Source organism: Muntiacus reevesi, chromosome 4 (genome assembly GCF_963930625.1).
Source record: "Muntiacus reevesi chromosome 4, mMunRee1.1, whole genome shotgun sequence".
Lineage (NCBI taxonomy): Eukaryota > Metazoa > Chordata > Mammalia > Artiodactyla > Cervidae > Muntiacus > Muntiacus reevesi.
The window spans coordinates 132009660-132029730 of NC_089252.1; the positions used below are offsets into that span (position 1 = coordinate 132009660).

At 34.7% G+C, this 20071-nt stretch overlaps 1 protein-coding gene across 1 annotated transcript in view; it reads left to right on the plus strand.

Annotated features, from left to right (window-relative positions):
- The window catches only part of LRRIQ1 (leucine rich repeats and IQ motif containing 1), a 184037-nt gene that overhangs the window by 101980 nt on the left and 61986 nt on the right, over window positions 1-20071 (plus strand). The window contains exons 18-22 of the mRNA XM_065935480.1: window positions 6279-6368; window positions 7012-7133; window positions 7657-7752; window positions 8008-8090; window positions 17636-17737. Coding sequence (XP_065791552.1) covers window positions 6279-6368; window positions 7012-7133; window positions 7657-7752; window positions 8008-8090; window positions 17636-17737 — 493 coding nt within the window. The remainder of the gene's footprint in view (window positions 1-6278; window positions 6369-7011; window positions 7134-7656; window positions 7753-8007; window positions 8091-17635; window positions 17738-20071) is intronic.

A 20071-nucleotide genomic window follows, 5' to 3' on the forward strand; every position in this document is an offset into this window, starting at 1 on the left:
TCTCCAAGCCAGGCTTCAACAGTACATGAACTGTGAACTTTCAGATCTTCAAGCTCGATTTAGAAAAGGCACAGGAACCAGAGACCAATTGCCCACATCTGTTGGATCATCTAAAAAGCAAGAGAGTTCCAGAAAAAACATCTGCTTTGTTGACTATGCTAAAGCCTCTGACTGTGTGGATCACAGCAAACTGCAGAAAATTCTTAAAGCGACAGAAATACCAGACCACCTGACCTGCCTCCTGAGATAACTGTATGCAGGTCAAGAAGCAACAGTTAGAACCAGACGTGGAACAACCGACTAGTTCCAAAGGAACCAGTACGGGAAAGGAGTACGTCAACACTGTATATTGTCACCCTGCTTATTTAACTTATGTGCAGAGTACATCATGAGAAATGCTGGACTGGATGAATCACAAGCTGGAATCAAGATTGCCAGGAGAAATATCAATAACCTCAGATATGCAGATGACACCACCTTTATGGCAGAAAATGAAGAAGAACTAAAAACCTCTTGATGAAATTGAAAGAGGAGAGTGAAAAAGCTGGCTTAAAACTTAACATTTAAAAAATGAGGATCATGGCATCTGGTCCCATCACTTCATGGCAAATAGATAGGGAAACAGTGGAAAAAGTGACAGACTTTATTTTGGGGGCTCCAAAACCACTACAGCTATGACCAACCTAGACTGTATTTTAAATACAGAGACATTACTTTACCAACAAAGGCCTGTCTAGTCAAAGCTATGGTTTTTCCAGTAGTCATGTATGGATGTGAGATTTGGACCATTAAGAAAGTTGAGCACTGAAGAATTGATGCTTTTGAACTGTGGTGTTGGAGAAGACTCTTGAGAGTCCCTTGGACTGCAAGGAGATCCAACCAGTCAATCCTAAAGGAAATCAGTCCTGAATTTCATTGGAAGGACTGATGCTGAAGCCCAAACTCCAATACTTTGGCCACCTGATGCAAAGAGCTGTGTCACTGGGAAAGACTCTGATTCTGGGAAAGATTGAGGGCAGGTGGAGAAGGGGACCACAGAGGATGAGATGGCTAGATGGCATCACTGACTTGATGGACATGAGTTTGAGCAAGCTCCAGGAGTTGGTGATGAGCAGGGAGGCCTGTCGTGCTGCAGTCCATGGGGTTGCAAAGAGTTGGATACGACTGAATGACTGAATTGAACTAGACCAGGCATTTCCTCTTTAAGCTTCTGTATTGAACTTCCCATTGGATCAGTTTTTCCGGGTACAGCTGGAAGTCTTAGCTATTACACAGACTCTTTCTTGACCCTCAAAGAAGAATTCTAAGGCAATCCTGCCATGTAAAACAACCTTGGCCAGTGAATTGAGACTGACTTGAATGCTTTCAAGGCCATAGTGGTGTTTTCTTAAACATTTGAAAATGATATATGACCAGGACACCCTCCAGGTGTCATTTGTCCACACCACAGGAAGACTGAAAATCCAGAGATGTTTTATGAGGGGGGGGAAGTGGGGACTGGTGCAGGACCTAGGGCCATCACCCAATGTCGTGATAGACTTAAGGGAAATGACTGTCACAGTGTAGTCACAGACTCCTGGAAGGGGATGGCTGGCCCAGCTGTAAGTTAAATTTAAGGTGTTTGCACAAGCTTGGGAGGGTCCCACAATGGCATTTTTCTTATGGTGGAAGGTTTCAAGAGCATATCTGAATGACAGAAGATGGTTAATGTCCTTCCCTTCCTATACCTTTCAGAATCTGAGGTTTTCTTTTCAAAGATATGAGTAGTTCTCCTAGTTTAAGGAGTAATTCTAACTGGACTGTGTGTCCCATTTCAGTAGTTATAACTACACATTTTTAATGTGGTGATTAAAATGATTCTCTATTCACACCTAGACCTTTTGTCTGGAAGGGTTCAGAAGAAGAACAAGTGCATTTTTATAAAACTTAACCAGAATTAAGTTTGTATACCCTAAGCCTCTTTTTGTCAGGCTTCTTCACCCTGAGGGTGTGTCAGTCAAGCTGGCCTGGAACTTCCTATTAGGGAAAGAAATATATTCCATGCCTAGGAATGATCAGGAGAAAATCTTGAGCTGTCAAAATAGGTCTGTGTCATCCTCCATGTATTTTTGCATAAGTATTATGTAGGAAGGAGCTGCAAGGGTATGATACCTTTCTGAGGACAGTCACAAAACTGATCAAATTGCCTTATCTAGGCATGTGGACAGAAGGAAGTGAGAGTAGTGAAGTCAGTCTATCAGTTCATTGTTGAGTTAGCTTTTGTGATAAAAGGCACATAGCTGTCAGGCTCCAATGGTTCAGAAAACTGAAAAATTTTACAGATGAATTTCAAGGGCCATAGCTATATGGCTGAAGTTAGCTAATAGACAACTGAAAAGGTATCAACATTGATAATGGAAGGGAGGGTTTAGAAAGTGTGTTTTGAGCTTCATAATGGGCCAAGTTTCCAAGGATTTTAAGGATTCTGAGGCACAACAAAAGTTATCAAGAAGTGTTAGAAAGGATTATTTTGAAAATGGCATGAGGCAACTTGGGCAGAAGAGGTGGAAACTGTTGGGGCTCAGAGTCAGGGGTTATAGAAAGAAAACAAGACCAAACATGGCTTTAGAATCTGTAGGACCTGTTCCACTCTAAGTAACCTGTGGCTTAGAGCAAGTCTGATTCTAGCTTCATAAGTTAAATGGAAGGATTTTACTATTTGGCGTGAAAAATTTTAGATATACATATGCAAATAAGCAATGCAGGCGACCCCAGTGCAATTCCTGGGTTGGGAAGATCCGCTGCAGAAGGGATAGGCTACCTACTTCAGTCTTCTTGGGCTTCCCTTGTGGTTCAGCTGGTAAAGAATCCGCTTGCATTATGGGAGACCTGGGTTTGATCCCTGGGTTGGGAAGATCCCCTGGAGAAGGGAAAGGCTACCCACGCCAGTATTCTGGCCTGGAGAATTCCATGGACTCTATAGTCCGTGGGGTCGCAAAGAGTGGGACACAACTGAGTGAGTTTCAGTTTCACTTTCATGCAAATAAGCATGAAGGTTACTCCCAGCTCTTCTGATAGCCTTATTTCCTAGTCTTTCAAAGTTGGATTATAGGGTAAAAATTTCTTCTCTGATAGAAAGTCCAAGGTATGTATGTTCAAATGTTGTGAATGCATAATTGCAAATTTATCTGAATTCAACTTTATGTTTTTCTATTTCCCTGGTTTTATTTGTCCTCACATGTGTTTAATTCTATCCAGTTTTATCATGATTTTATCACATGTAGAGTCATGTATCCAACACCACAATCAGGATACAAAATAGTTCCATCATTATAAGAATCCATCCTGTTGCCCCTGTAACCTCAGCCACCTCCCTAGTCCAGTCTCTTGCCATTGGCAACCATTCATCTGTCCTCCATTTCTATAATGTTGTTCTGTCAAGAATGTTATATAAATGAGTCATGCAATTTGTGTCATTTGAAGATTGTTTTTTTCACTCATCTTAATTCCCTTGAGAGTCTTCCAAGTTGTGTGCATCCGTGCTGTGCCTTGCTTAGTGGGTCAGTCGTGTCTGACTCTTTGCGATGCCATGGACTGTGGCCCGCCAGGCTCTTCTGTCCGTGGAATTCTCCAGGCGAAAATACTGGAGTGGGCAACCATTCCCTTCTTCCAGGGGATCTTCCCAAACAGGGGATCGAATCTGGGTCTCCTGCACTGCAGACAGATTCTTTACTGTCTGATCTACCATATTATACTTATTTTTTAAGTAGATAAATTTAGATTTTTAGTTAGAGTTTCAATATCAAACTCTCAAAAATTAATAGAATGAATAGGCAGAAAAGTAGAAGGATATATTAGACCTGAAAAGCACTATGAAGTGATTCAACATAATTCAGATTATACAATTTTCACACAACAGCAAGATACAAATTCTATTAAAGTTCCCATAAAACAGGAGACACGAACAATTTTATTTTTAATATGTAAATAAATTTTCATTTAGTCTTCTAATAAACAGAAAGCTTTCCAAATTCTCAGTTGTAAATTAAGGAATATCTGAGCAGAAGGTTTTCTTAAGCAATAACTGAAATTTGTATATGCCCAGCAGTAAGAAAGACATATTAATATATATTTTTAAATAGCATATTTATAATTATGACCAATTCCTCCTGATGTTTTGAGTTTTTTTTCTCAACATAATAGATACTGCCACATATATTTGATATTAATAAGCTTGAACTGATATAAATCAGTAGTCTTGGTAACATTTTTGGTTGAGATGATACAATTGCTAAGTATCTTTAGCATTTTATATTGCATCTTCTATTTATGTCTCTATAAATTTTTAAAAGAATTATTCTAGAATCTTAAAAAAGTCTGTCATCCTATATTAAAAAAATAAGAAAAACTATTTTCAAAGTTTTCTGCACTTTTAGATATCAATTGAAAGAACTAAAAATTCCCCCAGACTTTATGTAGCTTTTCCAAGGAAGAAACTCTATATGGTATGGTATCATCTATATGATATGGCCACTCACCTCTTTGTACCTCGTGATCAGAAACAACAAACAAAGGTCAATCACAGATCTCCAATATTTGGAAGACAGCATCCTCACTGTCTACCCTGACCACTGCAAGCTATGTGCAACTTGCTCCTGAAACACAGGGACCGCTGCCTGCCTCGGGGCTCGGGAATGGAAGATAGGTGGCTGTTACTGTGCCAAGAGTTGACATTGACCAAAGTTAGCCATCTTCCCCAGGGCGTTAGAAGCCTGCTGTAGACTCTAGACTTCTAAAATGGTTACACTAGACAGACTCTGCCGGTTCAGTTGTGTAGGTTGGGAGACAGGTTCCCAGTGCTCCCTACTCCACCATGTTCCCAGAATCCTCTGGCATTTTGCCTTTTGTAGTATTGTCTCCACGTCTGTTCATTTTAGCAGTTTTACAGAATGAGAATATTAATTTAATGAGAACTGATATGTCTTGGACCTTGATCTTCCCTGAGATGGAGCTAAATTTTCCTTGAATTGTCATACAAAAGAGATAATTAAAAAATCTCAGCCACACATACTGCTTGCAATTTTGCATGTAGTAGCCCTTCTTAAGTCAGATGTATATTCTTAAACCAGATATAACAAGTATATAACTGTCACATACATGTTAATAAGCTCTTCCCAAGTGGAACTGAACAATGTACTGGTGCACAGCTGTGTTCTTTTTACGTCGATATTCAGATAACATAAGTTTGATTAGACTTCCTGAGACTGAACGCTGTAAGCGATGGTCTGCCCTTGCCCTGCTGGTCTGCAGTCCGGCCGTCTTGGTCTTGCCTTTCCAGTGGTCTTTCAAAAGACAGTCAAGACCCACTGAAGCTCTATGAATGGAAAATTGAATTTAAGTCTTAGCTTATAGTCATTCCAGTTTTTAAAACATAAATATGTTTGATCATTTTAGAAACTTTTAAAAATCAAGTTCATTGGTATTCTGACCATCCTTTTTCCTTAAAGATTTTTTAAAAATTATAGAACCAAAGTATATTATTTAAACCATATTAGATAAGCCAAGCAAATAAAATTTAGATAATGATATCCTAAATTATACAATACGAGTGTAACTAGTTCCATTGTAGAAAGATAAAAAGTTTGGAAATTACCTTAATGGAATAAAGATCTTATAAGATGAAGAATGAAGTGACTTAAAATCATTTCAAATTTTATATTTTTATCATTCAGACCTTTGAATTAGAGAATATATTATCAGGAACCATGTTCCATATATTGCCACAAAATTCTTTTTTTCCATATATTCAGAAAATTTGTGAAATTTTGAGCTAAAATTAAGTAAAAGCTAACTTACAGATAGTATTTTCAGAAAAAAAGTTATACTAATATGTTAAAATACTATAAATTTTAAATAGTGAGGTTTGATGGAAAATATTATAATTTGCATAATAAAAAGTAAAACAATTATGTCCTTCAGTTACATATAGAGTTGGCTCAGAGTCCTAGTTCTCAAACAGTTATATACACTGAACAATCTGTACTTCTCATTTTTTAGAACATGTGAGTACTCAAGGTTTTACTTTATTCTACTTGAGGATGAAAAGTTTTATCCCATTTTTTTAGAATGTTTGCGTTAAACAGATGTATATCATTTCACAAGAGCAAGTAGCAAATTTTCCTCTAAGTAGAAATGCTGATAGACTTTCTTAACATTGGTAGTGTGTAAGACAGTTTAAAAGAATCTTTATAAAAGTTATGCAAACTAAATTATGTACATTAATGTTATTATTTGTTCAGGCTGCCTTAGAGAAGGAATGGCTTGCTTTAGATTCCACCCGCTTCCCTTCACAAACACTGCTTCTTCCAAACCAGCTGCACTGGCCAAAGGTAACATGTCATGGAAATCTCTTAGTGCTCGATCTTTGCTCATTTCTTAAGGTTATGCTATGCTGCAGTGATTAATAATACAATTTATTGACTTGAAAAACACAATTACTTTTAGAAGCCTCTGACTTCCTCCTCATCCCCAGATGTAATTTTTCATGTAGCTTTTCTTTCATTTGCTCCTAATTTTTTTTTCTTTATTTTGGATTTCTTTCAACACTTTATTTCACAGTAGCAAAAAAAAAAATATATATATGATATGCTTCAGCTGCATAAAATCACTAGTTGACAGCACTTTAAAAATACAAAAATATGCGTTAAAAGGGCAACAGCTGAAGATTCTCAGTCAGAGGTCAATGGACTGCAATATCTGTTATTTATTTGATAATCTTTGAAGTTTTTGTTTTCTGAATTTTTTTATGATCTTTTCAATTAATCATTTTGTATATGCAAACTATACAAAAAGCATACCCCTCACCACTGCAAGAAAGGACATTTGTATGTCTATAAATTTCATTTTATTACAATTTTTAATTTTTATATGTTTTTCTTAAACTACTCAGTAATATGCATGTAAAGTAATACAATATAAATGTTAGATTTTTTTCAATTTATTTTATATGTATGTACTTTTTTTTCTGGTAAGTTCTCTGGAATCTTAAAATATGATGATACTTCACTTAATTTACCAAGTCATCCAGCTCAAGCATGGCTATGTAATGAGAAAGAAAATTTGCTTTCATCAGAACACACACAGTTTAATAGAAGGTAAGCTAAATTGCTCTTTTAGAGGATCAACCTTTAATGAATGGCAAGAATATTATACTTCTTACAAAAATAGTAAGATTATGGAAATATGTATGAATTTGCTTGTTTAGAACATGGTAGAGCATTTGTATTAAAAATTTAATGATTTTATGGAGTCTTCAGTGTAAGAAAAATGTGTGATGTACATTCATTAAAGCAAATACAAAGTGTCAGTGAAATAATATTATTAACTGTTGTATACAAGTGGACTTTTAAATACTGCTGTATAGGTAGAGATAAGAGTTAGAATAAAAATTCCAATGTTGTTTCTTTCGACAATAGGATTGAAATATGCTCCAAGTAATTGAAATGTAAACATTTTAAATTAATGGCTGACTTTTATTACTTTTCAAGATAAAGTTTTTTCTGTAACTTAAATATATTTTATTTCCAAGTGTGAGACAACATAAACAGCTTGTAGTTTTAAGAAGTGCTGATACACTTGTGCTGATTCAGTCAAGTGTGGTTTTTGTCCTATTGCTAGATCAGAAAATAGAACTTTACCCAGACCACCTGAAGCAAAGACCAGCAGAAAGAGTCTGCTAAAGTCTGAAAAAGAAGAAAAAATTTCAGAAGAATGGTATGTAGTTCATTTAACACTAACATATTAAGAGATTTAGATACTTTTAAATATCCAAAACAGGTATTTTTCAAGATTTCAAGAATATCTTTATTAGTTTTTAAGAAACTATACCTCTGTTAAATTTAGATTCTTAAATGGGAATTCAAATTTGTTTTGGTATGATATAATTCAGATATGTATGTTTATATGTTTATGCATAACATAAATATAGTCTGAGGATTTTTGCCTTTATTAAATTTGATCTTTTAATAGGGGTTTTAAGGATATTTCTACTGCTCAGCAGATGCTGAAGAGAGCACAGAAAATGAAATCAAAGAAATTAAGGAAAAAATTAGGTGGGTAATCAATGCTCCATAACTGTGTATCTGACATTGAAAATATAATCTTTTAAACTATTTTTAGCAAATTGAATTTAATAAGCATAGAAATAAAATGCACAGATATGAGACTAAGGTAATATTCCATAAAAATAATAAGAAAAATGTAGAGAAATTTATGATATTGCATTTAATGATTTATTATACTCTTAAATGCTATATTTACTTATCCCTGTTTCTTACCTACTTTGCTATTGATTATTCTATCTATTGTGCACTGAGAATTATGCTGTAATTGCTTTCTAAGCTGGTTCTTCTCAGCAAATGGTGATTCTAAAGAGCATCTGCTTCACGTGCTTATTCCTTTGTGTGTTTTTAAATTGCTTGATTATTCTCTAAACTATTTCCGTACATTTATCAGTCCCATGAATATCAGCTCTGACGCTTTGGGAAAGGAGCACAGTGTATGTCTTTTGTGGTTATGCTGAACTTGCAGAATGTTCAAAGGCATCTTTCTTCTGTCCCACTTGCCAGGCTCTTCAAGTCATTTGTCTTTATTTGGACACCTCTAGTTATTTTATTAAAATTGCTTAATATGTGGAGTAATTTATAGATATCACAGCAAGAAATAGGTGGTTAACGAATTTATAGCTATAATTAAGACAATTTAAGTTATTTGTATATTTCAAATAACTTTGTGTTTACTCATGGACTCATAGACTCAATATAAGTAACATGACATTCTTTTTTATCTGCTTTCTCTCATTCATCAATTTCCTTTATAAAAATCTTAATGTCAGTGAAATGTCTCCATAAAAGTACCATTATTCCTGAGACAAGCATTTATCCTATAGTTCTAGCTTATACCAGTATACTAAGAAACACTCAGATTAATTTTTACCTTTATTAATTTTCTATTTATTACTTTGATCAATTCAATTCTAGAATTCTAAGAAAAATATGCATATATATATACATATATATATAATTTTTAGAAAAAAAATAACCAAAATACTGTTGGTTTCTGAGGAATAACTGATATTTGTTGGCACAGCAGTTACTAGCCATTAATAAATTACTGATGATTCATTTTTATATTCATAAATGTTCAACTTTCCTTTTTGGCCTTGTATAGTGATATCTTAATTTTATCTTTTATCTTTTTAAGATAAGTGTGATTTTTTTGTGTGTACTCAAAATTTTTTACATTTAGAGTATTAAAATTTCAAGCATTTTTAGAGAAAATGCAATATTTGCTTTGTTGTCAGATTGTTTAGTGCGTCCTGTACTCATATTGTAAATTCCTATTGAGTCCATCTGGGCTCTGTAAACTGAATACTATGTGGTGGTTACCCAGGGAAATATAACCCCAAGCCATTAAAAACAGTGAGACTCTCCTTCAGTTCTAGGGAAGTAGAATTCAGTGCAGTAATTCAGGGTAGTTTGATAATGTTATATTGCTTTGATGGATATTTCTACTCATTTTCAACAGTATCAAAAGCAACATTTAAATAAATGTTTTCAGATTAATAAAAGTTACTGAAACTCCTGGAGCAAGTTCAAATACCAAAAGTGACTTACAAACTGATTCAGCCAATGTTCAACACATAATTATTATTTATGTTCAAGATCTAATTTTTTAAATTATTTAGAGTATTTGCAATAGTCTGTGAGGGTGAAGTTAAGGAAAATTTTATCTTGTTAGACTCTGTCTCTGGAAATATATAGGTTTTTCTTGCTATTTCTAGTAACTGAGTTTTATTTTTTTAGGTTGAGTACATTTTTAAATAAATCAGCATGGTAGGTAATATTTTTAGAAAAATTTTAATAAGAAATATATGCTCAACATAAAAATAAAAATCATTGCTTCAATGGCCAAAAATTAGACATAATATTATGAGGTAAAAGTTAAACTTCTTTTTATCTGTCACAAGGGGGCATGATAGGGTAACAAAAGAAAAAGGGTAACCAGATATTCAAGTTAACAGGGATATCTTAAACTTAGCATTTTGACAGTGGTCATTAAGCATGACCTCTTAGGTAAAGATCCAAAATGGCAATCATATAATTTTTATAGAGATATTTACCCTAGTTACATGATCATAAACCAAATCACATTCTTATTACTGTGTGAAGTTTTGTCTTTATATTAAGATTTTGTTTTGTTTCTCAAAATAGTATTTTATCAAAATACTATCAGATTGATGAAATGAAACCAGTTTTTTAAAATATGCATTCTGAAGTGTAAAACAAAATGACCTTTAAATCCTTACTCTTTTTCTCTACTCCCCCTTCTCCACATATACCCAGGTCAAGGTAAGATTAAAGATGAAAAAGAAAATCAGTGGGATCCTGTACAATTATATTTTAATCTTTAGTAGCTAGATGATGTAGCATTTATGTCTTTTTGCATATGTGGGCAAATATTAAGACTCTGTAACCCAGTCTTTCTTCTTATAGAATAAAATTTTTTCTAGTGTTAATGTGATCAATTAATACATGCAATCAATTAATGACTTGTGATATGCTATTAACTAATTTGGGCTTCCCTCATAGCTCACTTGGTAAAGAATCCGCCTGCAATGCAAGAGACCCCAGTTCGATTCCTTGGTCGGCAAGATCCGCTGGAAAAAGGATAGGCTACCCACTCCAATATTCTTGGGCTTTGCTTGTGGCTCAGCTGGTAAAGCCTGCAATGTGGGAGACCCAGGTTCGATCCCTGGGTTGGGAAGATCCCTGGGTCGGGAATATTCCCTGGAAAAGGGAAAGGCTACCCAGTCCAGTTTTCTGGCCTGGAGAACTCCATGGATTGTAGAGTTGGACATGACTGAGTGACTTTCACTTTCTTTCACTTTCACTTTCAATTTGACTCTAATGGCCATAATTTTAAACTTTTACTACTTAATAAATTTAAATTATATATTAAACACTTTAATTCTGTTAAATACTTTAAAATTTACTAGTGATTTTCAAATATACAGTTATATATGTGTATCTCTTACATGTCCAACCTGCCAGCCTGAAAATTTCAGGCCACCAGAGGGCAACGTTGTTCATAAAACTGGGGGAGTCTAACCAGTTCTGGGGTGCAGTCACAGTCCCGTCTGAGCCCGCCAGGCTCCTCTGTCCGTGGAATTCTCCCGGCGAGGGTACTGGAGTGGGTCGCCGTTTCCTCCTTCAGGGATATTCCCGACCCAGGGACTGAACCCAGGTCTCCGGCACTGCAGGCAGATTCTTCACTGTCTGAGCCACCAGGGAAACCCTGTTTTTTTTCCTCTTGTTTTGTTTTTTCCAAGTATTTGTTTAGTTTTCATCTGACACTTATTAACATTAATTTATAATCATATCTGTTTCTTCCGGCCTCCTCTGTTCATGGAATTCTCCAGGCAGGAATACTGGAGTGGGTAGCCATTGCCTTCTCCAGGGAATATTCCCGACCCAGGGATTGAACGCTGGTCTCCTGGGTGTAGGGAGAGTGTCAAATGGGACACTCAGAGGAGAAAATTAAATGGAATCCTTGCAGTCTAACAAAGCAGTAATCCTCAAGGCAGTGGGGCATAAATAGACAAAATATGGAAGCATTAATCCAAATTTCATACTGTGAAAAACCTTATAGCAAGTTGCTCAGTTGTTGCTGTTGCTCTTAATAATATTTCCTGTTTGTATCTTGTACATATATTTATTTAATCAAGGGATATATCAATAATATTTGATTAAGATGAGAGTGAAAATAGGGCAAAAGGTAGGGGGTTAGTTATTTGAAGAAAGTTGCAGATAGAGGAATACCACTCAGGTTACTGATTAATGAAGAAACAAGGGGCTGAGAAAGCAAACTGTGTGGGAAGCCTTCAGAGGACTTTCAGTATTGGTGACTTCCATTAGGATAGATAAGGTCATCTGCTTTAAACAGAAGAGGGAGGATGGGGAGAAGGAGGGTGAGGAGGAATTAACTGAAAGCCACAGGATGGAATCGAAAATTGTGAGGAGTTACCATGATTTACTCAGTTTGGTATTGGCTTCTAATTGTTATCCATAGTACATCATTGCTCTTTCCCTCATGATGGACCTAGCTGTGAGCCAGTGATGGCTGATCTTGTGTTTGTTGGGCTTCTGTTTTCTTGTCTTTTTGTTTTTACTGTCACGTCATGGACAAAAGTGATTTCAGAATTTGGTGATCTGGGTAGGAATTTAGCAGATACCCGGTGAAGTTTGGAGGTTAGTACTGCAGTGAAGAACATCATGTGTAAAGTGAGAGTTGCTGGTTTATTGAAAAATCTAAGGATCAGTATCCTAAAGATGTCATAATTGGTAGCAAAACTAAGATGAGCCAGATGGAGAAAGAGAGTGAGTGAGTGGTTTTGATGTGGACCTCTCTTCAAAGAGGAGGGGTCTGCGTGTAGGGATTTTAGTGGAGAACGAATAGTAAGTTTAAGGGCTAAGAATATAAGAATGAAAACATAGCATTTTCATTTCAACATTTATCATATTTATGCTTATCAAATTTCAGAGTTAGAAGAAAGATAAAACAGGGTGAAGAAAAGAAGGTTAGTTTCATTATAAAGATAGAACTCCCATTAGGGATATTGGACTTTCCAGATGACTTAGTGGTGAAGAATCTGCCTGCAATGCAGAAGACCTGGGTTTGATTGCTGAGTCAAGAAGATCCTCTTGGAGATGGCTACCCACTCCAATATTCTTGCCTGGGAAACACTAAGGACAGAGGAGCCTTGCGGGCTACAGTCTATGGGGTGGCAAAGAGTCAGACAGCTGAGTACACACACGTGTGCACACACACATTGCTAGGGACAAGAATCATCTTGCAGCTATTGATAACACCTAGCACAGTGTCAAGTACATGGAAAGTATTCAATAGATGTTTGCTGATTCCATGTGAATGAAGAAAAAAGCTTGAGACTGTGTTGGTAACATTTAGTTATAGCCAAGAGTTAAGCCATATAGAAAATAACAAAAGCTAACTTTTTAGTATGAATTAAGCCGTTCATGAGCAATAGCAAAGAGATCAGGTTGCAAAATGATAAGACTATTAAGACATGTTAAGGAGAAAGGATCAAAAGGAAACAGCTTAGACAAAACTGACAATGTGAAGTGTATTGCTGGTTTATTTTGTTCACCTCAGTGATTCCCACAAGGAACTTAAAAGAATTTTGATTAAATGTTACTTCATTGTGCTCTAAATAAACCAATAACAAAACCTATTTGAATACTGAAATCATGGAGGACTCCGTCTCCACTTGTTCCCCACCAAATTCCCTGAGCCTAATACCGTAGTGGCGGTTTAGTGGCTAAGTCGTGCCTGACTATTGCGAACTCATGGACTATAGCACGCAGGCTCCTCTGTGCATGGGATTCTCCAGGTAAGAATACTGGAGTGGGTTGCCATTTCCTTCTCCTGGGGATCTTCCCAACCCAGGGATCAAACCCGGGTCTCCAGTATTGCAGGCAGATTCTTTACCAGTCGAGCTATGCTGCTGCTGCTAAGTCGCTTCAGGAAGTCCTATTTTATAGTCATTTAGAGTATTTTAGTGTATTTTATAGTCATTTAAATACTGTAGTAGAGGTTCAATAAATAGCTGTTAAGCAGATCAGCAATAAGTTAAACATCACTAAAGACATATAACTCTGTGTGTGTGTGACTGTGTGTAGTTTATAGTCATTTAAATATATGTTTATGTTTGAGAAAAAGTGAAAGTCTTAGTCGCTCAGTTGTGTACAACTTTGCAAACCCATAGACTGTAGCCCCCTAGGCTCCTCTGTCCATGGAATTCTCCAGGCAAGAATACTAGAGTGGGTAACCATTCCCTTCTCCAGGGGATATTCCTGACCCAGGGGTTGAACCCAAGTCTCCTGCATTGCATGTGGATTCTTTACCATCTGAACCACCAGGGAAGCCTATATTTGAGAAGGAAAGAAAAGAAAGTGAAATCACTCAGTCATGTATGACTCTTTGTGACCCCATTGACTGTAGCCTGCCAGGTTCCTTTGTCTATGGAATTTTCCAGGCAAGGATACTGGAGTGAGTTGCCATTTCCTTCTCCAGGGGATCTTCCCAACCCAGGGATCAAACCCGGGTCTCCTGCACTGCAGACAGACTCTTTACTGTGAGAAAGCAAATTTAAATTAGTAAATAATACTCATTATTAAATAATGAACTATAGCTAGTCATTCAACCTTAACATAAAACTTATTTTATAGTACTCTAAATGGCATATACAGAAAATGGGGATAATAACCAGATTTTCAGATTTTCATATATGTCATTAGTAAGATAAAACTTGTTTTATAGTACTTTAAATGGCACATACAGAAAGTGGGGATAATAACCAGATTTTCAGATATGTCATTAGTAAATGAGCTAAGTTTAGGATTAAAGAAACTGTAAAGAGATTGCTTGGGATCTTTACAGATTGAAATAAAATTATTTTATTTCATAAAATCTGTAAAGAGATTGAAACAATGTTAAGGATATTATAATGCCTAAAGAAAAGTGTTACTTAAGTGAAGTAATGGATATAAAGTGTCAAGTACAGAACCACATACATAATGGAAACTCAGCTTACTAATTGTTGTTTTTCAATTGCTAAGTTGTATCTGACTCTTTATGACCCCATGACCTGCAGTTTACTTATGGGTTTCTCTAAGTAAATGATAAAGATGTATTTAAAACCTATTTCTCAAATACTGGGCAAGTCATACTGAGAGATATAAAAATTTAAAAAACAACAGCATAGACCTGCCATTGATGATTGCTGAGGTGTAGATTTAAATGACTTTGGAATGCTCTTTACAATATACTTATCTACAAAAATTTAAAAAACAGCAGCATAGACCTGCCATTGATGATTGCTGAGGTGTAGATTTAAATGACTTTGGAATGCTCTTTACAATATCCTTATCTACTGGCTTTCTTACTCAATTGTGTATTTTTTGAAGGTAGCAATAGCATCATTCATGGTGGTCTTTCCAGGGACCATTAGAATCAGGTGATTTTTTCCCATCTAGAATTACTACATTTTTGGTTTCTTATCATTATTCCTTTGCAACTTGAATTATTTTAAACCCATTTAAGGTGATGTAATCAGAATGCTTTGAAATAAAAATACTAAAAATGTAGTATTATTTATGTGCTCTTGATGAATAAAGTGATCTTATTGAGTAAATTAGGGCTTCCCTGCTGGCTCAGACAGTGAAGAATCTGCCTGCAGTGCAGAAGACCAAAGTTTGATCCCTGGGTTGGGAAGATCCTCTGGAGAAGGGAATGGCTACCCACTCCATTATTCTTGCCTAGAGAATATACAACTAGACAACTCTTCTAAAGATTTTATGTGTTGAACTATTTAATTATGATAGTAGTGTGAATCAAGTACTATCATTGTCCATGATTTGCATATTAAGAAATCAAGTCATGGAGAGATTATTATTTGCCCAAAGTAGTACAAAAGAACTTAGAGAAGATCCATTGCTTTTAGTTCATATGCTATATTGAATTGAATGAAGTCAGTTATGGATCAAACAGTCTGTTCCTGTATATCCTACCTTATTCTAGTAATGATTTAAGATCTTTTCCAAGAAATGTTATTGTTTTTTATGTTGTAATTATCTGTTTAGTAGCTGCCCTTTATTGAGTACCTACCTACACTTATGTCTTGATGCTTTTCATACAGTATCTCATTAATTCGCAGAGTAATATTTCAAAGTTAATATTATTGGACAAAAAGGAAGCAGAAGTTGAGACCGATTTGTCCAGAATCATACGACTGGTAAAAATTGGAGCTTGGATATAACCCTGTTTTGTACAATTGTAATATTTCTTGTCAGGAAACATAAACAGATCAAATAAAAAGGCAAGAAAGGTAGGAGAATGTGTAGAAAAATGGAAGGTTGTAATAAGGTATCATAGAACATGTAAACCCACAGTAATCTGCCTTCCCTGAGTGACTAATGCTCTTTTATTAAAATCTTACCTGGTTTTGGCTGTCGGGTGTCCTAGTTGAGGCGAGGGGGCTTCTCATTGCAGTGGCTTGTCTTGTTGGGAGCAAGGGCTCTAAGCGCGCGGGCTTCCGTGGTTGTAGCTCGCGGGCTCTAGGGCACAGACTCCGTGGTTGTGGCACATGGACTTAGTCGCTCTGTGGCATGTGGGATCTTCCCGGATTAGGGATCGGACCCACGTCTCCTGCATCAGTAGCTGGATTCTTTACCACTGAGCCTCCAGGGACGTCCACTAATGCTCTTTTTAACATACCAGTATTTGAATTCATATAGAAGCACCCAACTCTTACAATACCTTGGTCGCTTACAATTATGAGATGTGTCCAAATATTGACTATTATTTTCCCTAATCTGAAAAATAAAACCTCTCTGAAACGTGTCTATCATGCTTAGTAAGGGTAAATTATAACTGGAAGACTAATGGAAATCTTCAGCATACTCATGCTTGTGAATAACTGCAAATACTCTTCTGCTTTTCTAATTCACATTTGAAAAAAACATGCTGTCTTAACATTTAATTAAAATAAGTAATTTGGATTTTATATTTTAAATCTCATTTTTTTATTTAGCATATTCACTTCTATTATACTAGATATTAATAGAAGATTCTTATAGTCTCTTTTTGCAAGATGATGTAAAGGTATCAATAAAATGTAAACTGTGCTGAATTGTGGTTTTATGTTAGCCTACTTCATTTATTTTTTTATTGAGGTATCACTGACATACAATATTATATCAGTCAGATACAACCTATCTTTTTTAAAGTATATTAACCTACTTTAAATGCAGAACTTCTACTCTTTATTACAGTTCCTCAACAAACATAAACCTTTTGTCTTAATTAAACCACACTAAATCTCCGATTTCACATTCCTTAGAACCATTTATTGTCAATAAAAAGTTATAGGACCCTACTCTTACAATTATTTATTTTGTAAAATTAATTGATTCAGAATTCTCTTGGCTATAAAAAATACTTAGAATTTATACATCTTCATTATGTAAAATATCATAGATCGACGCAAACCAGAAATTATTCATTTATCTGTAAAACCAATGAAAATTATATTTTATGTTTCTTATCTCATTTGTCTTGCTTCCATCTCCTATATCTTACCTTCTTATAGTTCAGAGAAGGAAAAAAGTAGGGTATATGGTTTTTCCTATGACGATAGCTTTTATCTATGTATATTTATGAAAAAATGTATTCAAACAAAAATATCAGGAATTTAACAAAGGAGTTAAAATAATAAACAGTAAAACAACTCCATAAATAAAACATTGATGGCATAACTGGAAAATTTAAATGCAGTTTTTTCTCATTATTAGTATTTCTGCCCTGTGTAGTAAGTACTGGCTATTTCTTAATCCAATAACCAAGAGTATATAGATGTTGGTTACTTTACTATATTATAGAGATATTTTTAATAAGTCATCAATTTCACAGAATTTTATAGAATGGCTATTATTTTTAATATTAATGTAGAAAATGTTTAGCAATTTGAGAGAAGGAAAGAACCAGAGCTGAACTTTTGTCTTAATCTCTTTTTGTCTAGATCCCACTGTACGCCTGGCATTATTCAAAAACAATGAAAATAAAGTTTCTGTTACAAAGCCACCAGAGAAAGCACAGCCCCAAAGAGATGGTTCCTTTGAAGGTATGATTTAATCACAGACATAGAGAAAAATTAAAAGATGGAAAATTGTCTTTAAAGAAAAATTTTCAAAATATTCATTAGTTCTAAAGTACATATATTAAAAATTATGTATAAAACATAACTAAGTAAAACTCAAAATATGGCTCTTGGAGCTAAAATACTAATTTGGTATCTTGATTCATTAGCATGGTAGTTTAGTATTTGTATTGTTGCATATATAAATTTAAATTCTTTGTATTTATGTGTGAAAATTATAATGCTATATCATCAGTGCTACTAACTTTATTTAAATTTTACACTGACAGAGTATGTTACCTTGTATCAATTGAAGTGAATACATGTTGAAATGATATTTCATTTACTGCTAACATATGCAAATTACATTTAAATGTTATGAATTAAACTCTGGAATTTTAAATATTTTACTATATTTTAATCTTGTCCAACTCACTTCTTGGATAAAGAATCTGCATATATAAGTGGAGTGGCAGATTGTATTCCCAGTTTCTACATTCAGAACAATTATGGACTTATTAAGCAGGAATATTTAAATATAATAGAACAGCTAAATATGACTTAAAACAAGTTTTCTGTTGCTTTTCTTTAATATTAAAATTGTAATAATTTTCACCTATAGTTTTGGATTGTAATTTCTAATAGGAGAAAATAAGAGTCAAAATATATTGCATGGAAGCGAACTATTCAAAAATCTTAATACTTTGTCTTCTGTATGTTTTACCACTAGCACCACCTGGGAAGCCCTGTCTTCTGTACGTTTTAAATAAATCCTAAAAATTATGCATCATCATAGCTTGAGTGAAAATAGATACACTTTAATTTATGTTTCTATTCGGTGTTGTCTCAACTAAAGAAAAATGTGATAGCTACTAATTTTATATTTATTCAGAGATACTTTACTAAGTCGAGGTAGAAGGTGTGGGGTCTCAAATTTCCTTTAAGCATATAGTGATAAAAATATACCTAGAAAGATAGATAAAGCAAGTGTAGCAAATCATGGAAATTGTTGGATCAGTAGATGATGATATAAGGAAATTTGTTTTAACATCCAATTTTTTTTAATAATTGAAATTCCTATAGCAAAACATTAAAAAGGGGATAACCATTGAATGTTTAAAAATCAATATTATTTCAAAAATGTTTATGGATTAGTGTTTTAATAGAACTAAAATATACTTCTGATATAAAACAAGACCAGTTTTAATCAGAGTTCATTTCTTTGTAACAGTCTCAACTTCACTGTTTTTGAAAGGGAGAGTAGAAATTCTGCTAAAATAAATAACAATTCCATAGATCTTACCTGTTAAGTAGTAGCGTCTTACTTTAGGAAGGATATGCCTTGGAAGAAAGATAATTAGGGCATTTTTGCCCTTTAAATTAACATGTACTTCAGAATCAGAAAGAAGGAATCTATCTCAACCTGTTCTGTGACATATGAAAGGTGAAGACAGGTTACTCTCAAGAATGGCATATATGTATACACTGTATTTATTGATTTTTGTACTATAGTAGTGATAGAAATAAAATGGAACATTGCCACATATGCTTTCTGATATGACGTGCATTTTGTTTTCTTTCCTCAGTATGAAATGTGTTTAGTTTACTTGCTTCTTTATAAACCTCAAATGCATTTGGGAGCATGTTATTAATTTCACTGAATGGTCTTTATGTATGCAGCTTATATTCTAGTGACTAATAGTTACTTTAAGGCTTTTTTTTTTTTTTTAAAGAACGGGCTTGGCAAAAATGTAAGTAGCAAAAAGTAATTTTCCCTAATGTTTATTTCTGCCTTTTTTTTTAATGGGAAAAGAGTGAGGCAAAGATTATTTAATCATTTCTGGCCAGGTTGAACGCCATGTTATTTTTAACTGCTGCTCTGGCCTCACCCACCTCCTAGTCTCACATTCTGTATTTTCTGACTGGTTAGAAGCCAGCTTCCAAGTTAGCTACCTGACTAACCACGCTTCCCACTGGAGGGCGCATTTTTAACCAGGTGTTCTTGGATACAGTTCACAGAGTGTAAGATGCACCCTTTGTGAATATGATTTGATAAATGTCAATATATTTATAGTTACCCAACAGAAATATAATTTTAATCTAATAATTATCACAACAATCTAATTTTAAAACATGAGAAAAACTACTATCCCTTAAAAAATTCAAATAAAATTAATTGGGTATCTTACCCCCCAAAAGTGAGGGCAATCAGAATTAAATTTTACTGTAGATTTAGATGGAATGATTCTATGTGGAACAGTTTCTAAATAGTGGAATAGTTGTATGCTGGCCCTGTAATAATTTCATTGACTTTGTTGG